This window comes from Lacerta agilis, chromosome 4 (assembly GCF_009819535.1).
Source record: "Lacerta agilis isolate rLacAgi1 chromosome 4, rLacAgi1.pri, whole genome shotgun sequence".
Classification (NCBI taxonomy): Eukaryota; Metazoa; Chordata; class Lepidosauria; order Squamata; family Lacertidae; genus Lacerta; species Lacerta agilis.
This window is the reverse complement of record NC_046315.1, coordinates 75465640-75493088: the sequence shown is the minus strand read 5'-3', so window position 1 is coordinate 75493088 and position 27449 is coordinate 75465640. Positions and strand designations below refer to the sequence as shown.

The 27449-nt window shown below is 44.4% G+C and overlaps 1 protein-coding gene across 1 annotated transcript in view; it reads left to right on the top strand.

Moving 5' to 3' along the window:
* EDAR (ectodysplasin A receptor) overlaps positions 1-27115 on the top strand; it is a 61318-nt gene extending 34203 nt beyond the window's left edge. The window contains exons 3-13 of the mRNA XM_033147685.1: positions 5-73; positions 680-802; positions 2668-2849; positions 5030-5115; positions 16883-16969; positions 19238-19366; positions 19468-19542; positions 19886-19958; positions 21313-21472; positions 24208-24268; positions 26311-27115. Coding sequence (XP_033003576.1) covers positions 23-73; positions 680-802; positions 2668-2849; positions 5030-5115; positions 16883-16969; positions 19238-19366; positions 19468-19542; positions 19886-19958; positions 21313-21472; positions 24208-24268; positions 26311-26630 — 1347 coding nt within the window. The 5' untranslated portion in view covers positions 5-22 and the 3' untranslated portion in view covers positions 26631-27115. The remainder of the gene's footprint in view (positions 1-4; positions 74-679; positions 803-2667; positions 2850-5029; positions 5116-16882; positions 16970-19237; positions 19367-19467; positions 19543-19885; positions 19959-21312; positions 21473-24207; positions 24269-26310) is intronic.
* The last annotated feature ends 334 nt before the right edge of the window (positions 27116-27449 follow it).

Below are 27449 nucleotides of genomic sequence, written 5' to 3'. Positions count from 1 at the left end.
TCAGGTAAATCATCAGGATAATATGCTGCACGTGGGAGAATGTAAATGGAGTCAAATGTTTCCTTTTATCATGGTAGGTATTTCAAGGACATATGTTTCAGAAAAGTCGCTACAGTTATAAACCCTAGAAAATTAACAATAAGCATACCGTAATTTTAATTTTGTTAACCTGAGCAAGCATTATTTAATATCTGCACAGTTGCTTCAGATGAAGTCCTTATCGACATCATCAGGATTTCTGCCCAAGAAAATATTTTGAAATATAATATGCAATCCAACCACTTTCTTAAAACTGTTGCATCTCAAGGATATCAGCAACAATAATACCTTGTATTAGGAAAAACGGCAAACATGCAACAATTAGCCAAAATTGCATACAGAGATGAAGATCATTAAGTGAAAAGCACACAAAAATGCACAACTTTATGCAGTTTTTAAAAAAATAATAATAATTGCAAAGTGATGTGGAAATTGGAGAAATGAAGACTGGAAAAAAGAGAAACCGAAACGGACATAGTTGTCCATTGCTAGAGAGTGACAAGACATGGCAATAGCAGAGAGATTAAAAGCCAGAGTGGTTCACCCTCTGGACAGTAGCATTGTTTTTAGGCAAATGTGATGCATTGACAACTAGGAAACTGGGCAATGGAATTAACCAGTATTTATCCTTTGGTGACAGGCGTCACTTGTTTATTCTGCTAATGCTGAATATTCCAACTGTGGCGAAAATGAGTACTACAACCAGACTACCGGAATGTGCCACGATTGCCCGCAATGTGAGCCAGGAGAAGAACCTTATATGGTGAGTTCTTCACATACTTGCAATCTTATCCTAGAGGTGGCCATAGGAACATCTGCACTGCACTGCATTATCCATAGTGATCCTTACACACTTCTGGAAGTCCAGTGTTGTTGCTTTTAGTAACTGCTCAGTCTTCCCACCTTTTCAGTACTACCGAAAGGAGGTCAGTACTGCTGAATATAGTCTCAGTCCAACACACCACATGCTCCTGCAAGTGCTGCTATTTCTCATGCTCCATGCTCATTATTCTAAATTCCCCCCGCTGTCAGGAAAATGGTCACCACATGGCTGTTGCGAAGGAAACAGCCACCATGCTTCCAGGAGGAATGTTAAAGCAGTCTGGCACAGGCCAGCAGGGCAGAAACAATCTTTCTCCAAGGCACTTTCAGATAATTACACTGAATCAAGAAATTTTATTTGGCCTGTGTTCTGTTGTCCTCGTCGACATTTGCTTTTTAATGGGGACCATATTTCGAACGGAGAAGGGCTGCACAGCACTCGCTCTGCCCTCTCCTGCCCCAGTTGAGGGGCTCTTCAAGGCGCTCCCCGTAACGTAACCAGCCACAGAGGTCCTGCCAGAGTCCTGCGCTTTATGTATCTCATCCTCCCCACCTCCTTTGATCAGGGTCTTGGCTCGTGAATGAGAGGGAGCAGCGGAGCCTAAGGACTTTGACAGAGACTCTCTGTGGCTAGTGCAACACAGAGAAAGAGAAGGCTTAAGGCGTCCTTGAGTGAAAGTCGCTGGGGTGTTATGGTATGTTTATTTCTATGACACCTATGGGGGATAGGAAATGAAAAGAAAAGGAAAGGAAAAAAGACCCATCCCTCAAAAGGCAGCTTACAACAGCTAAACTACAAATTCCAAACAAGAAAATAAAACTGCTTTGTTTGAGAAAACACCAACATGCAATAAACGTATTTTTAAATTTAATTGTTGTTCCTTTGCAAATCTACAAAAAAGCATGCACATTTTGCAAAACTGAGCGACGTTGTTTGGAAAATAAAAGAGAACCAATGAGACCTAGATCATCAAGGTTAAAAGCAATCAACTCTGCTGTTGTTAAGTCAGGGGTGGCGGTGGGCAGAAGCAAGAATAGAGATGCTTCCTGAGGGAGGGAGATACGCTGCCTGTCACTATGTCAGAGAAGGCCTAGATCCCCACCAAACAACCTGGCTTCAGACTGTGATGGGACACCTATAAAGACTCCATGGAAGGGACTGGGGGGGAGGGTCATCGCAAGGGAATCAGGGGCTATGCTTGGGGATGGCTGGGAAAACGTTGGAGACTAGTCTTCCACTTGATTGCCCATGCTCTGCCCCATCACCCTCAGTCTACTCAGTCAGCCCCACCTGCCTGCCCTCTTTCTTCCAAGCAGCCCAGGAGATGGCCCTGGTTGTCAGCCTCCTCCTCTTCACTCTCAACATTGCCTTTGTCGAACATGTCAAGAAAGAGGACAGGGGCTAAACTAGAATGAGTTGGTGATGTTTGTCGTTGGTCCTCCCCATCCTTGGGCTCTGGCTCCACTCATCTTTGGCCTATCTGCCTTCTGACCTACCAAATGGGCACCGGGCACCACTGCTGTATCAAAACTTACTCAAAAGCAGCTTCACCTGCTGCAGCAAAGAACATCTCAATGTGGCTGCAAAAATCCTTTTAATTCACAACTGAGTTTGGAGAACAACAGAGCAGAAAGGTCTCTGGGCTTTCCTCCTCCGCTAATATAATATAGTGCTATTAGGGAGTCACCAACTTTGGCCTCAGTCACTGCAGGTAACTGGGCTGTTATTGTTCTCTTTTATTTTCTTGAAAGTTGGTTTTAAAAGTGGCTCTTTTAATTCAGAGACTCTGTTAATCCCCCCCACAGACGTGTGGATACGGCACCAGAGACGATGGTTACGGCTGCGTTCCTTGTCCGTTGGAGAAGTTTTCTAAAGGCGGGTACCAGATATGTAGGAGGCACAAGGACTGTGAAGGATTCTTTCGGGCAACAGTTATGACACCCGGAGATCAAGAGAATGATGCGGAATGTGGGCCTTGCCTCCCTGGGTAAGGATTTGATTATGAGCCTTTGGTCTCTTAACAAAAACTCCAGTTATGCTGAACGACATAAGCATATTTGTTGCATTCCTGCTGTTGGCCGCACTACTTTCTGCATCCATTTAAGTGCACGATAATTAACTCTATGTAAATAATATAAGCACTTGAAAAAGCATGTTTTAAATCAAGGAAAGTAACAGATGCTATTAGAGCAAATGAAATAGAAAACAAGTGCCTTGTAATAAGAACTAGGAGGAAGAATATATTTTTTTATGTTAGAAGGGGAGGAAGCTTGCCCATATAAGGATGTCAATGTAACTGTGAACTTTAGACCACCAAATTACTGGAATTTTAAAAACAAAATGAAACCAGTGTTTCTTGTTTACCCTAAAGGAGACTGAATTATCTCTCTGATAAAATGAAAAATCGACATGGTCAGAATATTATCCTTCATCATTTTATAAGGAAAAGTTGAGTGCATCACTAGATCTTTATAGTGACATTAAATAACACACCAGATCAGTTAAATTTATTTTTCTTTCCCCAGTAAAAGCAAATCACTACTTTTAATTCATAAAGTATTCAACGAAGGTTCAACGAAGCCATATTAATTTTAAAGTCACTTTTTATTATTTTTATGCTTAAAACACTTTAATATTCATGGCTCCCCCCCAAAAAAACAAAAACAACATTGTGGGAACTATAGTTTCTTAAGGGTGCTGGGAGTTAGCCAGTATAACCAATGGTCAGGGGTGTGGAGTGTTGAAATCCAACAACATCTGGAGGGCCACGTTTTTCCCACCCCAACATGATGCATAGTATTCCTGACCACATGTCTTGCTGAATGTGCTCAGAGTCTATTCTCACCTTCGGCTGAAGGCATGGAGGCTGGGAGCTGGTATCACATGTTCAGATGTGCTGTCTTTTCAAGGTGACAACAGGGTCACATGGAACATAGAGAGCTGCCTTCTACGAAGCCAGACCATTGGTTCATCTATCCCAGCACTGTCTCTATAGACTTTCAGTGGCTCTCCAGGGTTTCAGGGAAGAGTCTTTTTTAATCCCTGCTGGAGCTGCCTAGGGGTCTTCTGCATGTGGCTACATGACTAAACTTCAGCACATCCCGAAACGTAAATTAAAAACATGCGCTCCTGATTTTTTTTAAGTCAAAGAAATACTAATTCCAATTTGAATGTGTTTCTTTTGCCACTTACAAATGTACAAGAGGTTAGGGTCTAGTGCTTCCTCACATCTAAAGCAGGGTTCCCCAAACTAGGGTCTCCAGCTGCTTTTGGACTACAATTCCCATCATCCCCGTCCACTGATCCTGCTAGCTAGGGATGACGGTAGTTGTAGTCCAAAAAAAACAGCTGGAGACCTAAGTTTGGGAAGCCCTGATCAAGGTGGAATCTACAAACATATAAAAACCATTCTGAAAATGCTTTAAGCAACAAATATTCTATAAGGCTCACCGTCGCCATCTAGGGTCACATTGAGTATTGCACTTACAACACACTTAAAACATTTTATTTGCAGCTGTATAGCCGAGTCTTTAGAGCCTTGTAGAAGTTTCTGCTTATGGTTTACGCAAGCGCATTCCTATATGTCAGAAAGCACACAGAACATGACAAAGAGCTTTACGTTCTCACACTGCTTGTCTTCTAAACCTGGTGTTGATTAGTAGGTTTTGCATAAGTTGCTCTCTCTTTCTCTCGGTCCCCATCTCTCTGCCCAGGAGGATTAGCCTGGAGCGGAATACTCAGCATGCCAGAGAAATCAAGGCAGCTGGTGCTTGTCTGGAACATCACTTCTTGGGGGGGGTGCTATCCTTGCACAGAGGGTCTCATTTCAGAGACATGTCTTGAGCTGCATTGAAAACGCAGTGGACAAACTTCTGTTGATTTAGGCAGTGATACCACCTCATGTCATGTACTCGAATGGTTGATTTACCGTAATTGCCTTTATGAGGGCAGCGGAGGAGAGACTGTTTCTAGTCAAGCAGGATAAAAAGTGGATAATGCCATTAAACGAGTAACACAAAAATTTAAAGTTAGTGATTTCATCTTGCAAAGAAAGTGATTTACTTCTCAAGCATATTTGAAGGCTACCAACCCAGTTCTATTGTGAGGTGTGTGTGGTTTTTCCCTCCCCCTGCCTTGTCCTTTCATTGCCTTGTCCTTTCATTGCAGTTACTACATGCTAGAAAACAGGCCGCGGAATATCTATGGGATGGTTTGCTACTCATGCTCCCTGGCACCTCCCAACACGAAAGAGTGTAAGTATTGCCACTCTGGTTTCTATTTAGTTTGTATTCTGACTTGAGAAACCTCAAAACGCCGCCTGAAATTTTCCTGAGCAATATGCCAATTGACAAATTGAGCCTGCGTTAAAATGGAGCACACTTCAGCAACACAGAATGGAGGAGGGCACGAGAATCTCCATCATGCTTCTCTTTTCAGAATAACTTAGAGATGCCTTCCTGAATCTGGTTCCCTCCAGATGTTTCCAGACTACAACTCCTATAAACCTTGACCACTGGCCATGCTGGCTGCGACTGATGGGAGTTGGAGTACAGAGACATCTGGGAGGTCCCATGGGGAAAGACTGACCTAGAGTTTTCGCATGGTGGTTTTTTCATTTTGCTACTACAAAAACCAATAGCTGCGGTGCAGAAGACGCCAGTAGCAAGACAAGCAGATGCACAAAACCAAGGGCAGTATTCAACTAGCAGTTTCCCATCAGCACAAGGATTTCCGCTTCTCTCCCCCTCCTTCTCCCGGTGCAAACTTTCCCAAAATCTGCTCCAGATTTAGTGGGGCATGGCGGGAGGTAAATTCCCAAGGTGCAAGCAGAAATCCTAGTGCTTTACTAAGCACCACTTAAGATACCACCTCAAAAGCACATGCTTGGCACCAGCTTCCACGGAGCCTTGTATAAGCAAGAACACATCCCTAGAGCTGTCCATCCTTCTTCACAAAACAGGCTTCCCAAGGCTTAATATAGGCAATCCATATAGCCTTTTCAATTTATTGTATCCCACTGTTCCTCCAAGGAGCTCAAGATGGTGAACGTGGTTCTCCCATGCCCCGTTTTATCCTAACAACAACCCTGTGAGGTAGACTAGGTTGAGAGGCAGTTACTGGCCCGAGGTCTCCCAGCAAGCTTTATGGCTGAGCAAGAATTTGAATGCTGGTCCTCATCCAGGCCTTTAACCACTATTCACACTGGCAATCCTTAAGGAAGCGGAACTTCCTTAATGGATCCAAGCCATTCTACATATTTCAGTTTGCCGCTTTCCCAACATGAAAGGCCGGCACGGGGTTATCTTCTAGAGTGGCAGCTAAAATGCATAAAGCATTTTAAAGCCTTTTAAAAGGATAATCCTATTTACTTTTTGGCCTGTGGATCTAAAGGAAGGGACTGTGGTAAATAGAACATGATACACTGGGGGGGGGGGGAACCAAAAAAACTTTTCAAAGGCCAAATTATGATCTCCCAAATAGCAATGTTGTTTAATGGAAAGGCTGACAGACCTTCCGCTGTCGCACTGCTTGTAGGTTTATTCACAAAATTCCTGTTGTATTACGTACAGGTGGTTAAAAGCACACAACCCACATTTGTGTCCTTGAATTTCAGTCATCAGCATTTTGACGCCAAAATGCAGGAATTTCCATGTGTGGCGATTTGTCCTCGAGTTCCCCTGCATAAATCTTTTTAGAAAGTGTGTGATTCATGGCTGCCCAACCTAGCTAAGTGGCCTGGGATGTAAATGATACTTGAACATTCATAGCTGAGAATGGCGAGAAAGGGATCTTACACTTGGGTTTGTTTTTTGTTATTTACTCCCCTGCAAGCTGGCATGTTGTAGAAAGAGTTTGTTTTAAAAGGTTCTCTGTTTTATTTAGGGTGAGAATAAAAGGGGTGGGTGGGGGGAAAGCTTCATTAGAAAATGCGACCATGCAGCTTGAAAGGCTTGTTTACTGAGTCACACAGATCTGCTGGCTTTTTTAAAAAAAAATCAGAACTAAGGTTTTCAGTTACAATAAAAAATTAAAATTCTTAACAATACCTAAACCACAACCCAGAAAGTCACACCGATCACGCCATGCCATGCCTGCCCACCCCAGCAAAGTTTAGGATTTGGGTAGAAAGAACTGTAAACTTTGATTCTCATTTTTCCAATCTTTAATCCAGTTCTCCACATTTCTGCAGCAATTTGTGAATTTTCTTTTTTTTAAATCTTCATGAAAATTCCTCAGCACTTCAGTGAATGCTCATTGTTGCATAACAAGTCCTGCAAATAATCCAGAATTAATGCTCTGTAAGGACCGTAAACACTCCTCCAGACTGGCAGGTATTTGTGGGTGTATTCTGCAACATGCCCAATAGCACCCTGAAATCTTCCCTCGAGTATACTGTATTTTTCGCTCCATAAGACGCACCTGAACGTACCTAGTTTTTAGAGGAGGAAAGGGGGAAAGCCCTGTTGTTGTTTTTTGAGGATCAGCTCAAAGTGGTCCAGCTTCTTTTGCAAAGGGAAAAGCCCTGCTTTTTTGAGGATCAGCTGAGAGTGGTGCAGCTTCTTTTTCAAAGAGGAAAAGCCCCGTTTTTATGGGGTTCAACTCACAGTTCTGCAGCTTCTAGTCCTACAGCCATTTCCACAGTTTCCAGACAGATAATCTAATCAGCCAGTCACATGTCACTGGGGAAACAAACAGCCTCCCTCTGCATTCAACAATGGAGGCCTGGGCAAGGGGGTGGGGCTGGAAAGGGAGCCTTATCTCTCTCCCCGATCACTTGCTGAACAGCTGTCATTTCAACCCCCCCTTCTCTCTTTGTAAAAAAAAGAGAGCACGATCTGCTTTTAGCCCCTAGGCAATTCAGCTCCAGGGACCATGCATTCGCTCCATAAGACGCACATACATTTCCCCTTACTTTTTAGGAGGAAAAAAGTGCATCTTATGGAGTGAAAAATACGGTAAATCCTAACTGATGAAAGACAGACAAAATGGCAAGAAAGTGTTACGCCTGTATGCCTTGACCCAATAAGACCAGACGAAAATATTTCAGGCAGCAAAGTTTTCAGAAAAAAAGTCTCTTTATTGCAATAAGGTGCATTCAGTAAGCAAAAGGCAAATGCACACCCCACCTCCTGTGGGGCAAGCTTAAGTACTCTCTATGACATAGTAAAGCTCCTCCTAAATCCCTCCTCCTGGCCTATCAGAACTAATATTATAATACTGCGTTAGCAAATCAGAACATTTCCTTTGTCCGGCTGCCTTTGTCTGTTTCAAGCTGCTTTAGCCGCCAGGAGGTGCTATATGCTATTATTACAGTGCCTAAATGCCTAGCCGTTGACCCCCAACTGCACCTGGGACCTTATTTTGGCTTCTGCTGATGTTCACAGGAAATGGCTTGGTCACAGGGTGAGTTGTGGTTAGCTACCCAGACAGAGTGTTAAAAAAGAGGAAGTCTGTGGTCGGCCGTTTACTGGCATTCTGCTGAACTGCTGAACTGCTGAAACTGCTGATATGTCTAAGTTTATCTAAGAAGCTGCAATGTAAGGATTTTAGCTGGCAAAGTTGAAGCAAAGTTCAAGCAAAGTTGAATCTCTAAAATGGAGTGGGGGCATCTCCGAAATGGGGTTCAGGGGCTCGTATCTTGGTGCCTCATTTCCCCCCTTTCAATCGAGAGGAGCAGCTTGTTCTGCTTCCTCTTCAGATTGACCTACTGAGATTTCCTCTATAACTTGATCCATCCAGTGTTCAAACACCCCTATAGGGTCTTCAAAATGTTCATCAGGTTCCCATGTATCATCATCTGGTGAATAACCTTTCCATCGTACTTTGTATAGTATTTTACTATCTGTGGTTTTCATGTCCAGGATCTTCTCCACTTCAAAGACATCCGTATCATATTCATTGATACCTCTGCCGCTTTCCACTATCCCTTCTCCTCCTGCAGCCACCTTCTCCTCAGCCCCACTCACAACAGCTGCCATGTATGAGGCGAACGTTGTAATGGTGTCCTTCTCCAGTCAGTCCCTTGGACTGTAAGCAGTTGCGTGGCAACCACAGGTATATTTGGTAAGCCTGCGGTTCCTGTACATAAAAGGACTTCCCACCCCCCTTTGGTGACTCTGGGTGGCGTGTCCCCTGGTGTGAAAGCTTCAAATTTCCTTGTGACTACACTGGAGAAAGTCGAATAAGAGCCAGTGCCTCACCCCAAGTTCATTCCTCGAGGACTAAATTCTGGTTTACTGTTACAGCTGAATATGGCCCATATTTCTTATGGAGGGTGATGACATTTACTGGAGGACTGGAAGGGACTAATGAAATTAGTGTGAGAAGAATAGGATCAGTGAATATTTTACCTATTCTGACTTCTTGAGATCAGTTGCAATGTAGCAAATAGTCAGGAATAACTTTCTAACAGTAAGAACTGTTTGGCTGTAGAATGGACTCCCTATTCTCTTTTCCAGTAAAAATACACCCATAGGTATAAAAGACTAGGCCCTCCCCCTCTGGTTCCCAACTATATACACGCAAGGGAATAGAAAGGGATATTGTTACTTTGACAAAGTCAATTTCAAGGGGTCAACAGGATTTTCCCTTCCAATTTCCCGTCCAATCCCAACAGCCTAGACCAACATTGTTCAAACCTCTAACACTCCCAATCTATAGAGTTATGCCCTGTCTAACAACTGGTCGACAAACCACTAATAACAATGTCCTTCTGACCAATTTTTCTGATGTGGTTCTGCTGGAGATGGTCTCCGTTGCATAAACTGGAGGTTTCCGGTGGCCCGTGCGTCGAGTGACAGCGTCCAGTGTGTCACAGCAGGGGCTACTTCAATTCGGTCTCCCGTGCGCTGGGCGTCCTTGCCGGTCAGACGCAGCAGGGGAGACTGGTGCACCGTGCGTTGAGTACCTACTCCTGGCTAGGCACAGCAGGGTGTCGACTCCAGGGGGTCACCTCCGCCTTTCACCGCCGTTGGGGTGGATAGGAGAACCGTGTATGGACCGTGTAAGAAGGTTGCGCTTCCACTCCTTTACCCACAAGCTATAGCCAGGCTGGAACTGATGGACTGGCTCAGCAAAGCTGCACGGTGTTTGCTCGAGGGCCCACCTGCTGAGGGAACGACAACACACAGACACAGAGAGACAGACAGACAGATAGAGAGATTATTTGTTTGTGGAAGGTGATATGCTCTTCCATCTGTCCAGTCCAGCTGGTTTTTCACGAACAAATGGAGGTGGCCTCCCATACAGGAGCTCAAATGGTGACAGTTCAAGTCTCTTGGTGGGGGCGCTTCGAATTCGGAACAGAGCTATAGGGAGGACATCTGTCCACTTCAGTCCGGTCTCTTGGGTTAATTTGGCCAATTGGATTTTCAAAGTCCGGTTCATCCTTTCAGTTTTTTCCCGAACTCTGTGGCCTATAGGCAGAGTGCAGTCTCCACTTTATCTGAAGTTTCTTGCACACTTCCTGCACTACCTGATCGATAAAGGCTGGTCCATTATCACTCCCTATACTCCTGAGCAGTCCGAACCTGGGTATTAGTTCGGTTAGAAGTTTCTTAGTTATTTCCCTGGCTTTTTCAGTCCGTGTTGGGAACGCCTCTACCCATCCGGTCAGCGTACAAACAAACACTAGCAGATATTTGCAAGTCCTTGCAGGTGGCAACTCAGTAAAATCCACAATCAGATTCTCCATAGGGCTGTATCCCACATGTTGTACACCCGGTGGGGGTTGCATTCCTTGCTTGGGGTTGTTTTTGGCACAAAGGATACACCTCTGGGAGATAGCAGCAGTTAATTGTGAGAGGTTAGGCACATACAATTTTCTCCCGAGATGTTCCCTAGCAGCAGTGCCACCCAAGTGTGTGGACTCATGATAGTTTCTCACAATTTTGCTGGCCAAGTGTTGGGGCACGAACACTCGGTTGTCTGGGAGGAGTAGCCATCCATCTTGCAGTCGGGCTCCCTCCTGTTGTGCCCATTCTTGCTCTTCAGGAGAATATTGAGGTTCCAAGTCTTCAGTGGTTATTTCTGGGATGAGTGCAGCCATGGTTGGAGGTGGTGATTGCATAGCTGCTTCTCGGGCAGCCTTGTCTGCCTTATGGTTGCCTCTGGTGACCAAATCCTTGCCTCGCCCATGTCCTTTGCAATGCATTACAGCAATCCTCTCAGGGGCCCACACCGCCTCTAATAGACTTTCCACTTCTTGTCCATACTTCAAGGCTTTTCCATGGGCTCCTATCAGACCTCTTTCCTTCCATAGAGCTCCATGCGCATGCAGGGTTAAGAAGGCATACTTTGAATCCGTATATATATTCGCCTTACATCCAGCTGCCAATTGCAGGGCTCTAGTGAGTGCAATTATTTCGGCCTTCTGGGCAGAGGTTCCCGGTTGCAGAGCTTCTGCCTCTACAATCTCATCGTTGGTCACCACAGCATACCCAGCCCTCCTAACGCCATTGGATACAAAGCTGCTCCCATCTGTGTAATATACAACATCAGGCTCTTTCAGGGGTTCATCTTTCAAGTCTGGTCTGCTAGAATAGACTTCGTCCATCACCTGGAGACAATCATGGTGTTCTATTTCCTCGTCGTCTGGTAGGGGCATCAGGGTGGCGGGGTTAAGGGTATTCACCACTCTTAGGTGCACTCTTGGGTTTTCACACAGCAGGCCCTGGTATTGGGCCATTCGGGGGTTTGTCAGCCAGTAGCTCCCTTTGTACTCCATGAGGGTGAGAACAGCATAGGGTACATTTACATTCATTTCTTGGCCAAAGGTGAATTTATCTGCTTCTGTCACCAAGACTGCAGTGGCTGCCACTGATCTCAGACAGGGTGGCCATCCTTTAGCCGTTGGGTCCAGTTGCTTTGAAAGATAAGCTACAGGCCGATTCCAGCTTCTTAGCTTCTGAGTCAAAAACCCCAGCTGCCACGCCATTCTGCTCATGCACATACAGTTGGAAGGGCTTCTCTGGGTTTGGCAGCCTCAAGGCCGGAGCCTCCATTAGGCATTTCTTAATAGTCTCAAAAGCCTCTTGCTGCTCTGGTCCCCACACAAAGGGTCTTCCTTCACTCCTCCTGTACTATCATTCAGGGATTCTGGTAAAACACTGAAGCCAGGTATTTAGCACCACCCTGCATTTCCCTAGGAAGTCCCACAACTGCTTCCTAGTGGTGGGCTCTCTTATGAGACATATGGCTTCTTTCCTCTGTGATGTGATATATTGAAGCCTAAATACTTGATTTCCTTCAGATACAATTTATGCCTTTCTCTGAGAGGCTTTGTATCCTGTCTCCCATAACAAGTATAACAGTTCTTCTGTAACTTCTTTTCCTTTTCTTCCAAGTTTTGGCCATCTTTACCAATTTTTTTTTTTTTAATCCTTGTGGCCAGTATCAAAGGGGTTTGAGTAAGCCAAGATTCAATAATCAGTTCAAGTGTTTCTGGGCTCCTTCTGCCGCCCATCGTGGCAGGAAAGTGAGAGTAGTGTTTTACTGAGACTGGCATAGCCTAGGACCTTACATTAAGAATTATATGCAGGATATTTTTGGCCAACTCTGGGGATTATCTTCAGCCCACACCCCTGGTGGAGCTTGGAGAGTTTCAGGTATTTATTCTGTCACTTTTCCCAAGAGTAAATGGATGGGATTTTGTGATCAAGGCTGCCAAAAGTTCCTAAGAGTATTCTCTAGGCGCCATTAGTGACAATATGCTGGTCACTCGTGGAAATAGCTGCATTTCTGGTCCTTTGGGGACAAAATAATTTGTGCCTGTACCTTGAGGGGACGTCTCTTTCCAGTGAGGGCACTGGGTATTTGGGCATATACAGGAACTGATGGGTGAGGTGGCATCCTTCAATTTGACATTCCAAATGCCTCCCTGAACAAATCACTTGTGGCTCCCACAATGTTCACTGATTCTAGGCTTTTGGATTGTACAGGCGTGGTTATAACAGAATACTGGGCTCCCAGCGAAATATCTCTGGTTGGTCCCTCTGGGGTATCTTCCTCCAAGCCCTCTTCCTCTTTGTCCTCTTCCTCTTCCTTCTCCTCTATTCTGGGGCCATTCTCACTTCCAATGTGTCTCCCTTTTCTACATATGACACACTGCTTCCTTCCTAGCAACTGACCTTTTCACCGGCCTCTTCCTCGGGTCAGACCCCTCTGGCCTCACCCGGGTCACCAGTCCTAGGACGCTTGTTGCTTGGCCTTTCATCCTTACATACTCCTTCAATGCCTCTTCTACTGCTTTCTTCCAAGCGGCTGACCTCTTCACCGGCCTCTATCTCGGGCCTCTGGGCCCCTCTGGCCCTCCCGAGTCGCCGGTTCCCCTTGGGCCAAAGCTGCCGCCATAACTGCCGCCTTCTCCTTCATCCACTTCCTCTTTTCCTTCTTCTCCTCCTCCCCTCTATAGTCATACACTCGCTGGGCAATTGCCATCAATTCACTCCGGGACTTTCCTTGAAACCCATCCTGCTTTTGTATCTTTGTCCTTATATCTTTAGTGGATTGTGCGATAAATGAGCTATTGACCATCACCGCATACTCGGGGAGGTCGGGGTCAAATGGAGTCCAGATTCTATAGGCTTCCATTAACCGTTCCAGAAAATCTCCAGGGCTCTCATCTGCCTTCTGGGTCACAGCCGAGACCTTGGACAGGTCTGTTGGCTTCCTAGCTGCCCTTCGGATACCTTGTAGGAGAGTTTCCCTATATGCTTTTAGGGCGTTTCGGTCTCCATCATTGTTTGCGTTCCATTTGGGATCAGACGATGGATATCGAGTGGGCCAATCTGTTTCTAACACTCTCTGTTCCTTCAAGTGTTCTAATGCTTGTTGATCTATCCTCCTTCTTTCCTCTGTGGTAAAAAGGGTATTCAGCAACTGCTGGCAATCTGGCCAGGTTGGTTCGTGGGCAGCGAAGATAGATGCCATTAAATCCACCATAGCTTTAGGTTTTTCACTAAAGGGTGGTGTGTGTACCTTCCAATTCATCAAATCTGTGGTGGTAAAGGGAACATACTGCATGGTGTACGTCCGGGGTGGGGCATTGTCACCAGGTGGGGGCGGATTGTCCCATACCACCCGAAGGGGGGCAATTAGGTCTTCTGGTGGTGCTTCCTTGCACCTTTTTGCATAGTCTTTCAGTGCCTGATTACGGGCCCTGCTGTAGGCTGCCGCTGCACTTTTATGCTTAGGATTGGAGGACCTATACCGGCTTATCTTTTCCCTTAATTCTCTGAGGTTTGGGTATATTTCTTCCAGGGTTTGGGTGTTAGGGACCTTCACCCTATTCCCCTGTCCCCCTTCTGCCCCAGCCGGTGGGTCTGCGTTCTGAGGCTGTTGTACTAGGGGCGCATAAGGGGGTGGCCGCGGAACCATAAGCTCCTCTTCTTGACTGTCCAGTACTGGCGGGTGTTTTGCTAACTTCTGTACACTGCAGATCTTAGCCCTTGGTGGCAATTTTCTGCACCCTCGCAGCCAAGGGGGATTATGGTCTACAGCATCCTTCCACGTTGAGATATATGGGATCTGGTCTGGATGATTGTCAATTATAGTCCGCCATAAGGGATTAATGAGATTCTCATCAAAGCTTCCCTCGGAGGGCCAGCCTGTACCCTGTGTTGGCCAGTCTACTTCACACAGGGATCGTAGGCGTTCTTTCCTCAACGGGAATCCCCAATCGTCGCCCTCTGTGGCTTCCTTCCAATGGTCCAGAAAACACTGGAGGGGAGTCCCTTTGCTGGACCCTCCTCCCATCCTGGGCTGCTGAGGTACTCCGCTCCTACCAGGGTACAATCACACACCTTTCTCCACACGTCGCTTGGCTAGTGGCACTAACGCCCCGGCCTCTCATGCATACACACAATCACTGGAGTACCTTATTCACACACCACACACATATACCTCCCAAAGTTTTCCCCTTTTTGTCCTTTCTTGCCTACCTACACATATCTATGTATCTACCTGCCCTACCTGTCCTACCTGCCCTACCTGCCCTACCTCTGCGTATATGGGTTCGCCAGAGGACCGCTTACCTGCTGGCTAATACCATACGCTGGGGAGAGATCAAGTCCCCCTTCCTCTAATTAGTATAGAGGGTCAGTACTCACCAAAAGCCGGCTGTCTTCCCTGTCTCCCCGGTTCTTTGTCCGTTGCCACTCCTTGCAGGGCGGAGGGGGGTCAAGATGCCTTCTGATCCCTTCCAACTCTTAAGACTGAGGTGGTGCGCGCAAGGTCACAGGGCTGTTGACCAACACCTGCCGCCCTACCTGGAGGCAAGGGGGCTGCCTCTGGTCGAGGGCTTAAGGCCCGATCCGAGTCACGGCACCAGAAATGTTACGCCTGTATGCCTTGACCCAATAAGACCAGACGAAAATATTTCAGGCAGCAAAGTTTTCAGAAAAAAAGTCTCTTTATTGCAATAAGGTGCATTCAGTAAGCAAAAGGCAAATGCACACCCCACCTCCTGTGGGGCAAGCTTAAGTACTCTCTATGACATAGTAAAGCTCCTCCTAAATCCCTCCTCCTGGCCTATCAGAACTAATATTATAATACTGCGTTAGCAAATCAGAACATTTCCTTTGTCCGGCTGCCTTTGTCTGTTTCAAGCTGCTTTAGCCGCCAGGAGGTGCTATATGCTATTATTACAGTGCCTAAATGCCTAGCCGTTGACCCCCAACTGCACCTGGGACCTTATTTTGGCTTCTGCTGATGTTCACAGGAAATGGCTTGGTCACAGGGTGAGTTGTGGTTAGCTACCCAGACAGAGTGTTAAAAAAGAGGAAGTCTGTGGTCGGCCGTTTACTGGCATTCTGCTGAACTGCTGAACTGCTGAAACTGCTGATATGTCTAAGTTTATCTAAGAAGCTGCAATGTAAGGATTTTAGCTGGCAAAGTTGAAGCAAAGTTCAAGCAAAGTTGAATCTCTAAAATGGAGTGGGGGCATCTCCGAAATGGGGTTCAGGGGCTCGTATCTTGGTGCCTCAAAAGCACACAAAAGCTTTCCTAACCAAGCCTCCAGTTCATTTGAAAGCCCTAATTCACCATCTTCAAATGTCCAGAACTATCAGGCTTATGTGCAGGAGATATATATTGCATGCCTTAACTATTTCAACACTGCATAAAAAGAAGAGTATTTTGGTTTCAAATGAAAACGTCTATTACAAAAGGCACATACGACATTTAAGAACTAGCCACGCTCGGAAGGCACTTTGCTCTGTTATAGGAAAAACTCATTTGAAACCGCTGAGCTATATGCTTTTTTTGGCCACGTTTCTAGCTTTTCTTTGCCATTGTCTAGAGCATTTTATATTGTGTAACAGTTCTTCGTTTATTTTTAAAAACGCATCTTTATTTAGAGCATGCACATTTCTTTACTTCATAAGCTGCGAGACGTTTTTCACGCACTACAAGAGAACTTAATTTCCCGTCACATTTGCCTGATGGAGCTGGGCCAAGAAAATTCTCAACTTCCTAGAACTGCAGAACAACATCAGTCATTTTTTCATTGGGGCATGAATTTAGCCAAATAAATTCTCCCATCTCGTATGCCCAATGTTGTCTTTGCCAGAGATTCGGGGTCTTAAATGCCGATAATAAAAATCAACGCCTTTTAAACAATCCTAAAAGCAGGCTGAAAATATATAATAAGTCTAAGGCTGCAAACCTGAAAGTCCAGTTGAAACCATTTGTTTCAACAGGAGCTGCTTCTGCAAAAACAAGGGGGGGGGGAAACCAAGTTTAGGTTTGCACTGCTGTGCCTCTTGCGTTGGTGTTCAGCTGGCACATCTCTAGGTTCAGAAATAAATGCGTGCCAAATGCATTTTTCACAGCTCGGCATCATAAATCCACATTTAGGTGTTTGACATTTGAATTGTAAGCATTGGCTTTTAAATGGACGGGAAATTCATGCAAGTTAAGTAACTGTGCTGTCAGTTCACAAATGCATCAATTCATGGCTGGGATTTTACAAGCACCACCAGGAAAATTTATGGCAAATTTGTTTTTTTTTTATTATGATAGGTGCAGGCGTTACCTCTGGCATGTCAGCCAGTTTTCCAATTACTTCTGGAACAAGTACCCATTCTCCTTTCCAGCATGTGCACAAAGGTAAGAAAAGCAGCCCAGATCCCCTTTTAGCATTTTCTTGAGTTGGCTTTTGGTATATAATCCTGGGAGGCTGGAAGACTGAGCAGTCAGGGAAGCAAGGTGCCTTCTTCCCTACAGAGATGTGTGCTTGATGTGCCGTCTCAGAAGTCTGAGCTGTTTCTATTTAAACGTGTGGGTTTTTTTACTCAGCCTATGGGCCTGTCAGGCTTAAAGTATGTGCTTTAATTTCATTTCATGGTTTTCTCATAGATGAAGTATCATTAAAAATATTTCAGCAGCAATCAACACGCTTTAGAAGAGTTTTACAATGAACTTTGCAAACGAGGTCTATTTATTTAGATGAAAAGTTAATTTAGCTCCTTTATCTCATCAAATGAGGTTTATTTGGATTGTGGGAATTTTGTTCATTTTAGCCATGTGATGATGTGAGCAATCTCTTTTGGTGCTAATACAGTCAGATGTGTCATTATGGGGCACAAAGTCAAGGAAATCAGGTCACCAGAAAATTGATGGGGGGGGAAGTCATTTACTGATCCCAATCCAAACACTTAGTAAAGTGTGTAAGGCACTCACAGTGGTCATAACTTTGTTCGCTGCAAAGCAAGGGGCACTTTAGCCGACTTTAAACACAATTGCTAAGCAGGGCCAATTACTCTTGAATCGGGAACACATCCATTCAGCAAATCCAGCTCCACAAACAAAGATTTGACACACTAATGAATATTGGCAACTGACTGCAGTGTTTCGCCTTAGCCCAGAAATGTGTATCAAGAGCATATTTCAAACAAGCAAGTAAACAGCAGAAAAAGGAAACAAAACCAGATGATTTTGCTGTAAGAGAGTAGCTTTTAAATAAATGGGTTATTCATGAAAGCTACTTTGTTTATTTATTTCAAAGTAACTGGGGAAGAGAATTTTACAGCAAATCTGGCTGCAAATGGACTTTGCTTGCAATTACTCATTAGTGGTGGGTTTAAAAAAAACACAAAAAAACCAACACACAACACTACCACTATGAAAAGGCCTGCATTGGCACATATGAAAAATGAATTGCTTCTTTGAAAATTTTCATATTCAACAATTAACGTAACATTTTGATACACTCACAAACAATTTAGGGTAGGGGAATCCAGTAGTGCAAGCTTGCTAACAGTTAAATGGCAATTTCTTGAACGGGCAATTTCACCTGCAGGAGTGTGCTCTGTGCCGTGAAGGTGTGTGTGTGGGGGGGGGGATAGAGACAGTTTCAGTTTGAATTTTAGGGCTAGGCAACCTATTTATGGGGCATTTATCCTGATTTCCTTGCACAAAGCTGAAACAGCAGTTAGATGATATTCAGACTTTATCGAGCATTCATTCTAATTTGTTTACAGGGAGGTTATATGACAATGACCATTCCTCTTGGTTTTGTTCCAGGGCGTTTGCACATTATCTTATTAATCATTCCATTAATCCCACACTTTTCACCATCACTTTCTTAACTGCAAAATATCCGTTGTTGTTTTTTTCATGGATATGTTGTGCTAGGGCAACAGAGAGCTTAAATCCATTTTAACTGTACAAACCCACATTTGCCAGATGGACTTGAAACATTAGCAATGGCACAATCCACACCTAAACAGCAGACATACCCAAATGCTTTTGAAACCAAGGGGAAGAAAATAGCGTAATGTCAGGTTCAGGTCTCAGATCTGAAATGGGTAAAGCTACATTTCCAAAAACTGATTCCACGGAAGGTGTAAAGAAGGAGGTCACCTCCATCCTGCAAAATCCTGGCCACTTGGAAGCACAAACGCACATGCAATACTGACTCTGAATTATAAAGACTACATCTGGCATTCTACTGCAAGTAAAAAAGCTGCAAGCCAAGTAAATGAAAATACAAGATTAGTGTTCTTCCAAGCCCAGTGGAATTTATTTGCACGTAACTTTGCCTGACATTGTAGCCTTACAGTATATTCCTGTGCACACCCTACTCAAAAGTAAGCTCCATGGAGTTCAATGAGACTTACTGCCAGCTTAAGTAGATACGGGACCTCAGCCTTAATAATGGTAAAAATGCCCCCCCCCCCCGAATTATCCAGGCAGCAGATATGGGAAGTAAAGGAAGTGTGCTTCCTGTTTCAGAAATGTTTTGGAAATATTTGTGCTATCCTATACAAATGTATTTCATAATCGGTGACTAGAGACAAGCTCATATGGTCAATACTTTTAACTGCCTTTAATGGGTTTGCAGCAGTAGCTCTAATAATCTGTCTCTGTTTTCAGGAGACCTTTCCAGTCAAGGACACCTTGCAACTGCTCTTATCATTGCCATGTCAACTATTTTCATAATGGCAATCGCTATTGTCCTGATCATCATGTTTTACATTGTGAAAACGAAAACTTCGGCTCAAGGTAACTGCCCGTCAGCAAAAAGAATTCTGACTTCTGGGATGCTGTACATAGGCATCTGCCAAGAATGGGTTTTAACAAGAGGCGTGATTTTTAAATTCCAGCTTGCTGCACCAGCCATTCTGTGAAGACTGTAGAAGCCCAGGCCAATATGCAGGGAGAGAAAAAAGAAGTACAAGGTTTGAACAGTTTTTTTTTTTTTTAATTTCTCCTTTTTACACACTTCAGATCCCACACAGCTTAATTTGCCCTGAGGCAATGCCCCGTGTTAATTTAAACTTTAAACTGCTCAGACTCAAATTCCATTTAGTATAATAATAATTGGAAAGGCATCTATGTAACCTTGAAAACATCCTTCTGCCTGCAATCCTTTCCTTGACTAATTTAAGGCTCGGCACCACAATTCAGTGATTTGTTCCAAAACACCCATACGCAGGTGACAGCGAGGGAATTACGTTCACAACTGTGATCCGTTGACCGTTTCAAACCCTTTCCCTCATTTTTTTTATTATTTATTTGCAGAAAATGTGGTGATTTTCTCAGAGAAAGACGAGTTTGGAAAATTAACTGCAACTCCAGCGAAGGTTGTCAAGAGGTATGTGACAGAAAAACAAGCATGCTAATAGCAGGGAAGAAGCATGATTATAGTCGACAGGACATGACACTTAACTCTCGACAGTAGGCCGCATTCCAGCCAAACTAAAGTCAGAGATGTATATACGGAACGGATTAAGTTCGTTAACCGAGGTACCACCGTATCTACAATCACATCCGCACCACATATTTAAAGCACATTTATATCATTAATAGTGGTGGGCAGCTTCCCCCAAGGAAACCTGAAAACCACCGTTTACCCCACACAGAGCTACAATTCCCAGCACCCTTAATAAAACACAGTGCCCAGTGTTCTTTGCAGGAAGTCTTGTGCTTAAAATGTATGGTGGATGTGACCTAGATCTCTAGATAGATGAGGGTACACACAGACACACATATGACTCTCTCTTAGGACCTAGGGAGGGCCCTAAAACCTGGGGAAAGAGACCAGGAGGGGCATATTTAGACCCAAGCTTGAGGTTCCTACTGGTCTTGCCACCACAGATCTGGAAGGAAAGTTTATTTACATTAAGTGGGTGGTGGAGTGGGGGGAAGATGGAATTTGTCACAGGAAAGTGTTGCAGCACAAGCACTTTAGTAGTATTATTTTTTTTTAAGGAAAAGGATTGAACTTCTGTCAGTTGATTTGAAATTAAAACTACAAAGAGCTAAAGCCCTGGTGCTCAGGTGGATACAAGAATCCCTTGCACCAGGCTCAGTCACCAGTAATTTTAATGTGAGGCCTCAATCCATGCATACCCTCCAGCATTTCTCCGATAAAAATAGGGACGTTTGGTGCTATTTTTCTAAAAAAAAGAAAATGCCTCCCCAGTTCTCTCTGAATGGCTTCCCATCTGAGAGGTGCTGGAACTGAGTTCTAGTGAGTTCCGGCTTAAAAAAAAAAAATGCCCTGGGGATATACTATTCCATACCCTCAAACATTTTGCTGATGCAAATGGGGACGTCCTAAGGAAAAGCGGGACATTCCAGGGTCAAATCAGAAACTGGGGTGACTTCTGTAAATCTGGGACTGTCACTTGGAGGGTTTGTCCATGTTAGCAAAGAATTAAAAGCTCAGTGGTAATCAATAGGCAGGTCACCCTGAACCAGGGAGCTCTCTGGCCTGAGAGCACCAGTTTTCTCCATACCTGGAATACACGGCTGGTTTGGGGCATCTGACTATAAAAGCCTCTGGAATTAGAAAAGCATAGAGCAGATCTTATTGGTCTTTCATTTCCAAATTAGGATGCAATGGAGGGTATGAGAGAAGAGGGTTCCCCCCACCACAAGAAGCCCTGTTGCCTCATTGCATCACTTAGAAAAGCAACCCTTCTGTTTTCCTCCCCTCTTTCCAGTGAAAATGATGCTTCTTCAGAGAATGAGAGGCTTTTAAGTCGTAGTATGGACAGCGACGAAGAAGCTGCGATTGACAAGCAAGGGACGCCAGAACTGTGCTTGTTGTCTCTCGTCCATTTAGCCAGAGATAAATCTTCCACAAACAACAAATCCACTGGCGTAAGTCTCACCTGGAGTTTTAAAAAGGGCATTGGGTCAAGTGCCACTTCCCCGTCTGCTTGAGCAGCTAGCTAGCTGCTCTTCCATCAGGCATTGTTGGAAAGAAGAATACATAAAATATCAATAACTGTGCGGCTTAAGCTCTGTGGCATGGCCTCAGCGAGAGCCTCCATTAGATGGTGGAGAAAGACTGTATCCAGTTTTTTAATCTTACAGGGTTACTGGGATTGAAAATGAAATAGCAAACTTAAGTTCTGACTGAGCTCACATATTTCATTCATATGAAATGTGATTATGTTCGTTAATATTTTAGGTAGCGATTGAAAGGCAACCCCTGCATCTGTCTAGCCTGTCTAGCTCAGTCATCTCTACGTGGATTGGTTGTCCAGGATTTCAGACATGGCTCTCTCCCGGCCCTACCTGGAGATGCCAGGGATTGAACCTGAGATCTGCACAAAAAGCAGGTGTTCTGCCAGTGAGCCACAGTCCCTTCCATATTGTCTCCATGTCCTGGAATGGTTACAGGCACGTGGCTCGGGTAAAAGGGTAGCACTAAGGACCCCGCTGCTCCCTCTCATATCTATGAGATGTTGTGATCTGTGAAGGGCTGTTGTGGGACCTTGATGCAGCTGGCTGTATTGCCAATACAGCAATACTGTCTAAATGAAGCTTGCCAAAAAGCTTTTATGAAATCAGTTTTTTGCTCCACCAGTTCTCCTAACAAGTTTCATGGCAAAGCAGGTTCTTCACGGGGCCACCATCTCTCAGAATTTATAACCCTCTTTCAGGAGGTGTATGCAGAATTGCTTGATTCACCACAGATGTTTGTGCCCTACAAATCACATGGTCTCAAGCCATGAGATGCAACCGTGATATTTTATGTATTCTTCCTGCAAACTCTGGACAGTGTCTGTTCAAAGAGCAATTAAGCGCTGGAACATGTAAGCAGAAATGTCCAATTGGTCCAAGGCAGGGGATGATCTTGTGCAGGGGTAATGCAAACACTCCTTAAAGGGGTAGTGGACATGAACAGACTCTGCATCCGTTAGACTTTTAACTCTTCTGTCACCTCAGCAGCATACTGCATGAAAGCCTCTAGTCCAGTCATTAATTTCACAGAACTATCTTTCCTATGGAAACTTCGCAAATATAATTGAAGACAAAACGAAGATGTTTCTGTAGTTGGTTCCTGTCAAAGGAGGACACGCTAAGACCAGATCGAGACTCAAATTTTGTATACTTTTATTATTTCGTTTTTGACGCCCCCTGCCCACATTACAAGCCTAATGAATGCACATGGGGTGTGTGGCAGTAGTTGTGGGATCAAGCCTACCGGCCAGGGGTGTACTGCCATTTGCCAGGGCCTGGGGCAGGTATGCTTCGCATGCGCACCAGCCAGAGATGGAGTGCGCTCATCCAGCACTCGCTGCCAACCATGGAGGGTGCTCTTCAACCTCTGCTCCACAACTCCTGTCCCTGCTGTGCAAACACTCGTGTGCTGGGCGGGCGGGGGGCAGAGGGTGCATGATGGGGATCTCTGCAGGGGGTGTCTGTTTCACACACTCCCCAGATTGTGTGTCCGGGAAAATGGCCCCCTGCCCCCCCACACACACTATGCCACTGCTGCTAGCCTACCAGTGGGATGATCTTTCTTCCTACCGGGGCCACATTATGTGAGTAGAATTGCCTTATGCTCACACACCTTTGGCTCATATTAAAGATTCAGCAGCCTATTAAACAATTGTAATTACCATATTTTTCGCTCCATAGGGCGCACCGGACCATAGGGTACACCTTGTTTTTAGAGGAAGAAACAAGAAAAAAAATATTTTTCTGGTTTTCCTCTTCTAAAAGCCCTGTTTTTTTAGGATCAGCTAAAAGTTTTGCAGCTTTTTTGCAAAGGGGGAAAAGCAAGGCTCCTTTTGCAAAGGGGGGAAAGCCCCATTTTTATGGGGCTCAACTCACATTTCTACAGCTTCTAAAGGAAAGGGAGCCTTTTCTACAGTTTCCAGACAGATAATTTAATCAGCCAGTCACATGTTGCTGGGGAAACAAACAACCTCTTTCTGCAGCACATTCAACAATGGAGACCTGGGTAAGAGGGCGAGGCTGAAAGGGAGCCGGGATTCTCATCTCTTTCCCGATCTCTTGCTGATCAGCTGCTGAGCGGGATCCTTTCAACACCCCCTTTTCTCTTTGTAAAATAAAAAGCATGATCCTCTTTTGGCCCCTGGGCAATTCAGCTCCAGGGACCACCATTCGCTCCATAAGACGCACAGATACTTCCCCTTACTTTTCAGGAGGAAAAAAGTGTGTCTTATGGAGCGAAAAATACGGTATGCTCGTATTAACTTTTAAAAAAACCCAATAATTTTGCTATCCTGCTTGTAACGTAACTAGGGAAACAGCTATATGGGTTGGCGGCGGAAGGCCTACCCTAACTACTTGAAAACTGTATTTAGCCACACTTCTGATGTCAGTTTTCACTAGACAATGCCTGGAAAAAATAAGCACGTCTCCACAACTATAAATGCTAAAAGTGGGCTTTACCATCCTTACAAAGACCCCACCACTGCCACCAATGAAGTTCATAGGAATTGGCGTTCTGCACCCAATACCAAACCCCATTCTTTATAGGGAATCGTAGAATACACACAACTCCTCCCCCTCTGCTCATCAAACACCTGAGGATGGAGGTCCACTTTGAAATAAAAATCATCTTTTATTTTCCTTAGATACAAAGCCGGCGGAAAAAGATACTTGATCTGTACGCCAACGTATGCAGCGTTGCAGAAGGTGAGTGAAAAGAAAACACATTAATTTATAGCCACATTATTTGCTACATAGCTTCAAGGTGGCTAATATGTCACAGGCGATAGATTCAGATAAGCCCAACTCTGGAGGTGAGGTAATTTTGGAAGCAATCTGTCTGAACGGCAGAATAAAATATCACCCAGTGCTATAGTTAAGGCTAGTGCTTTAGGCTGAATTCCTATACTGTACGCGTTTACCTGTGAGAAATCCTTGTTAACAGCCCTGCACAGCTCTGCAACCAATCTATATAGATAGATAGATATGACAGCCCTCCTGCCATTTTGGCTGGAGGAAGTGTGGAAAAGCGTTGCTTGATTACTATTTTTTTTTCCTTTTTAAGCCCACTTTGGTCGCAAGATTCTTCAAGAACATAAGCGATAGCAAAATATTTATTGTCTGTGAGAATAAACCTACAGCCACATAGGCATTTTTCTTTCCAGAAGCATTTGCATCTGTTCCACCCCCACCCCCGCCTTTCCTTTTTACCTCAGAAGATGCGTTTCGAAAATTCTCTTGTTTTTGACTTCAGGATAAGATTGGGAAAGTGGTAGGCCTCACCAGGAATTTCACCCTTTACTTGAAATATGGGTCAGCCCAGAGATGACAATAATATTTTTTTAAAAAGAGGTTCTCTTTGTTGGGGGTTCCAGTGATCACCAATGGACACTTTTTGCTTTTAATGAAAACGGGAAGCTTCAACCTCTCCTGCAGGCAGTGCCAGATTTATGTATAAGCTAAACAAGCTATAGCTTAGGGCCCCACTTTCTTGGGGCCCCCCAAAAAAAATTAAAGGAAAAAAACTATTATTGTATTTCAGTTCAACAATTATTTTGATAAAATACATATTGTTATGTGCAAATACCTATTAGGTCCATAAATTACCATTCAACAGAAAAAACAGCGACAATTTGTTGTTGACAAAGGACAGCTGGACATATAAAGGGCCCTATTACCTTCAGTAGCTTAGGGCCACATCAAACCTAAATCTGGCCCTGCCTGTAGGCATAGGTAAAGGTAAAGGGACCCCTGACCATTAGCTGCAGTCGCAGGCGACTCTGGGGTTGCGGTTCTCACCTCACTTTATTGGCTGAGGGAGCCGGCGTACAACTTCCAGGTCATGTGGCCAGCATGACTAAGCCGCTTCTGGTGAACCAGAGTACTGCATGGAAACGCCATTTACCTTTCCGCCGGAGCACTAGCACTTTGACGTGCTTTCGAACTGCTAGGTTGGCAGGAGCAGGGACCGAGCAACAGCTCACCCCATCGTGGGGATTCAAACCACCAACCTTCTGATCGGCAAGCCCTAGGCTCTGTGGTTTAACCCACAGTGCCACCCGCGTCCCTGCCTGTAGGCATAAGACCTCCCAATTAAATTTTTCAGCCTCATATGAAGGTTGGCTGTCAGCTTATGCCAGGAAGATGCGAAAAGGAAACAGCAGCAAAACAAGGAAGGGGAATGTGCTGAATTAATTGACATTATTTCTATTGCAAGGTGAAATGAAAGTAACAGAAACTAATAACCTTGTGCTGGAAGAATAATCAGTATGTGGGAAAACACATGCAATGGTAAAAAAGGGGGGGTAATTTCATAGATAACTAATACTATAAAACAAATATGGATAGCTCAGTTGGCTAGAGTGTGTTGCTGATAATGCCAAGGTTGCAGGTTCGATCCCCATATGGGGCAGCTGCATATTATTGCATTGCAGGGAGTTGGACTACATGATCCTCAGGGTCCCTTCCAACTATGCGATTCTATGATTTGATGAAAAGCATTGCGAGTACACGTTAATGTTAATAAAGTAATATTCTGAATATGGAGAACCTGTGGCCCTCTAAATGATGTTGGGCTACAACTCCCATCATCTCTGACCATGGGCCAAGCTAGCTGGGGCTGATGGACGTTGGGAGTCCATCAACTTTTGGAAGGCCACATGTTCCTCAGCCTTGCCCAGAAGAGGCACTACATGTCAGACATGGAGAAGAGAGCTCAGTAAACATGACCCTCTGAACTTTCTTTTTAGGCCTCAGTCCCACAGAGCTCCCGTTTGATTGTCTGGAGAAGACCAGCAGGATGCTCAGCTCCACGTACAACACCGAGAAAGCCATTGTGAAGACCTGGCGCCACCTCGCCGAGAGCTTTGGACTGAAGCGCGACGAAATAGGTGGCATGACAGACGGCATGCAGCTCTTCGACCGCATCAGCACAGCAGGCTACAGTATCCCAGAACTACTAACAAAACTAGTGCAGATTGAGCGGCTAGATGCCGTGGAGTCTCTCTGCGCGGATATCTTGGAGTGGGCCCAAGTGATACCTAAACCTGATCCGGTGGTGGCCTCGTGACATGTGTTTCAGTTGCCTTCGTTTCTAAACAATGCATGTGGATACGGATTCCGAGAGCAATGGGACTCATTATGGAATGGAATCTGAAAAAGCATGGACGGCCTTCAGAATTCAGTAGCATTTTCTGTTGTTCCAAGTATAAAACGAGCCAAGGATTGTTACTGGTTCATCATAAAAGTAATGAAAGAAGCACAGGCTGAAGATGTCTTGAATGAGACTGACTTGGCCTGTTAAGAGGATATCAGACTCCTTTTACAAGCACAGATACACATCAGCCTGCCAGTATCATTGCAGGCTCTGAAGAAATCTGATGTAATCGCTATGGTTTAATTTTGTCTCAGTCCTCAGCAATTAGTAACTACTATCAGATACAGTGTTGCCTGATACAGATAATACGAATGTCAGTTCTAATACATCTAGCATTTAACCAAATGTCAGTTTCCTCTCAAATAACATTAAGGATTAACCAATGTTAACCATTTTTTTAAAAAAAAAAACAACAACAACAACACACGTGTGAGATTTTATTGACATAAATTAGTTGGATTATGTGTGTTGAAATTAGACCAAGTAGATGGCAATAGTCCAGTTTATTCAAAATTTCAGCATATGCTGAAATCTTGGCACATGTGGTCCACCACAGACATTTCAGAAATATTGTCACATATACTAATGGAAATATATGCCAATTATAAAATTAGCATAATTTATTTATGAATATGCTCATACACATACATTAAGTACAAATATTATTTTGACCATCTTTTATGCTACAGAAGGGAAAAATATAGACCTAAGCATAGAAGTATATGGTGACAT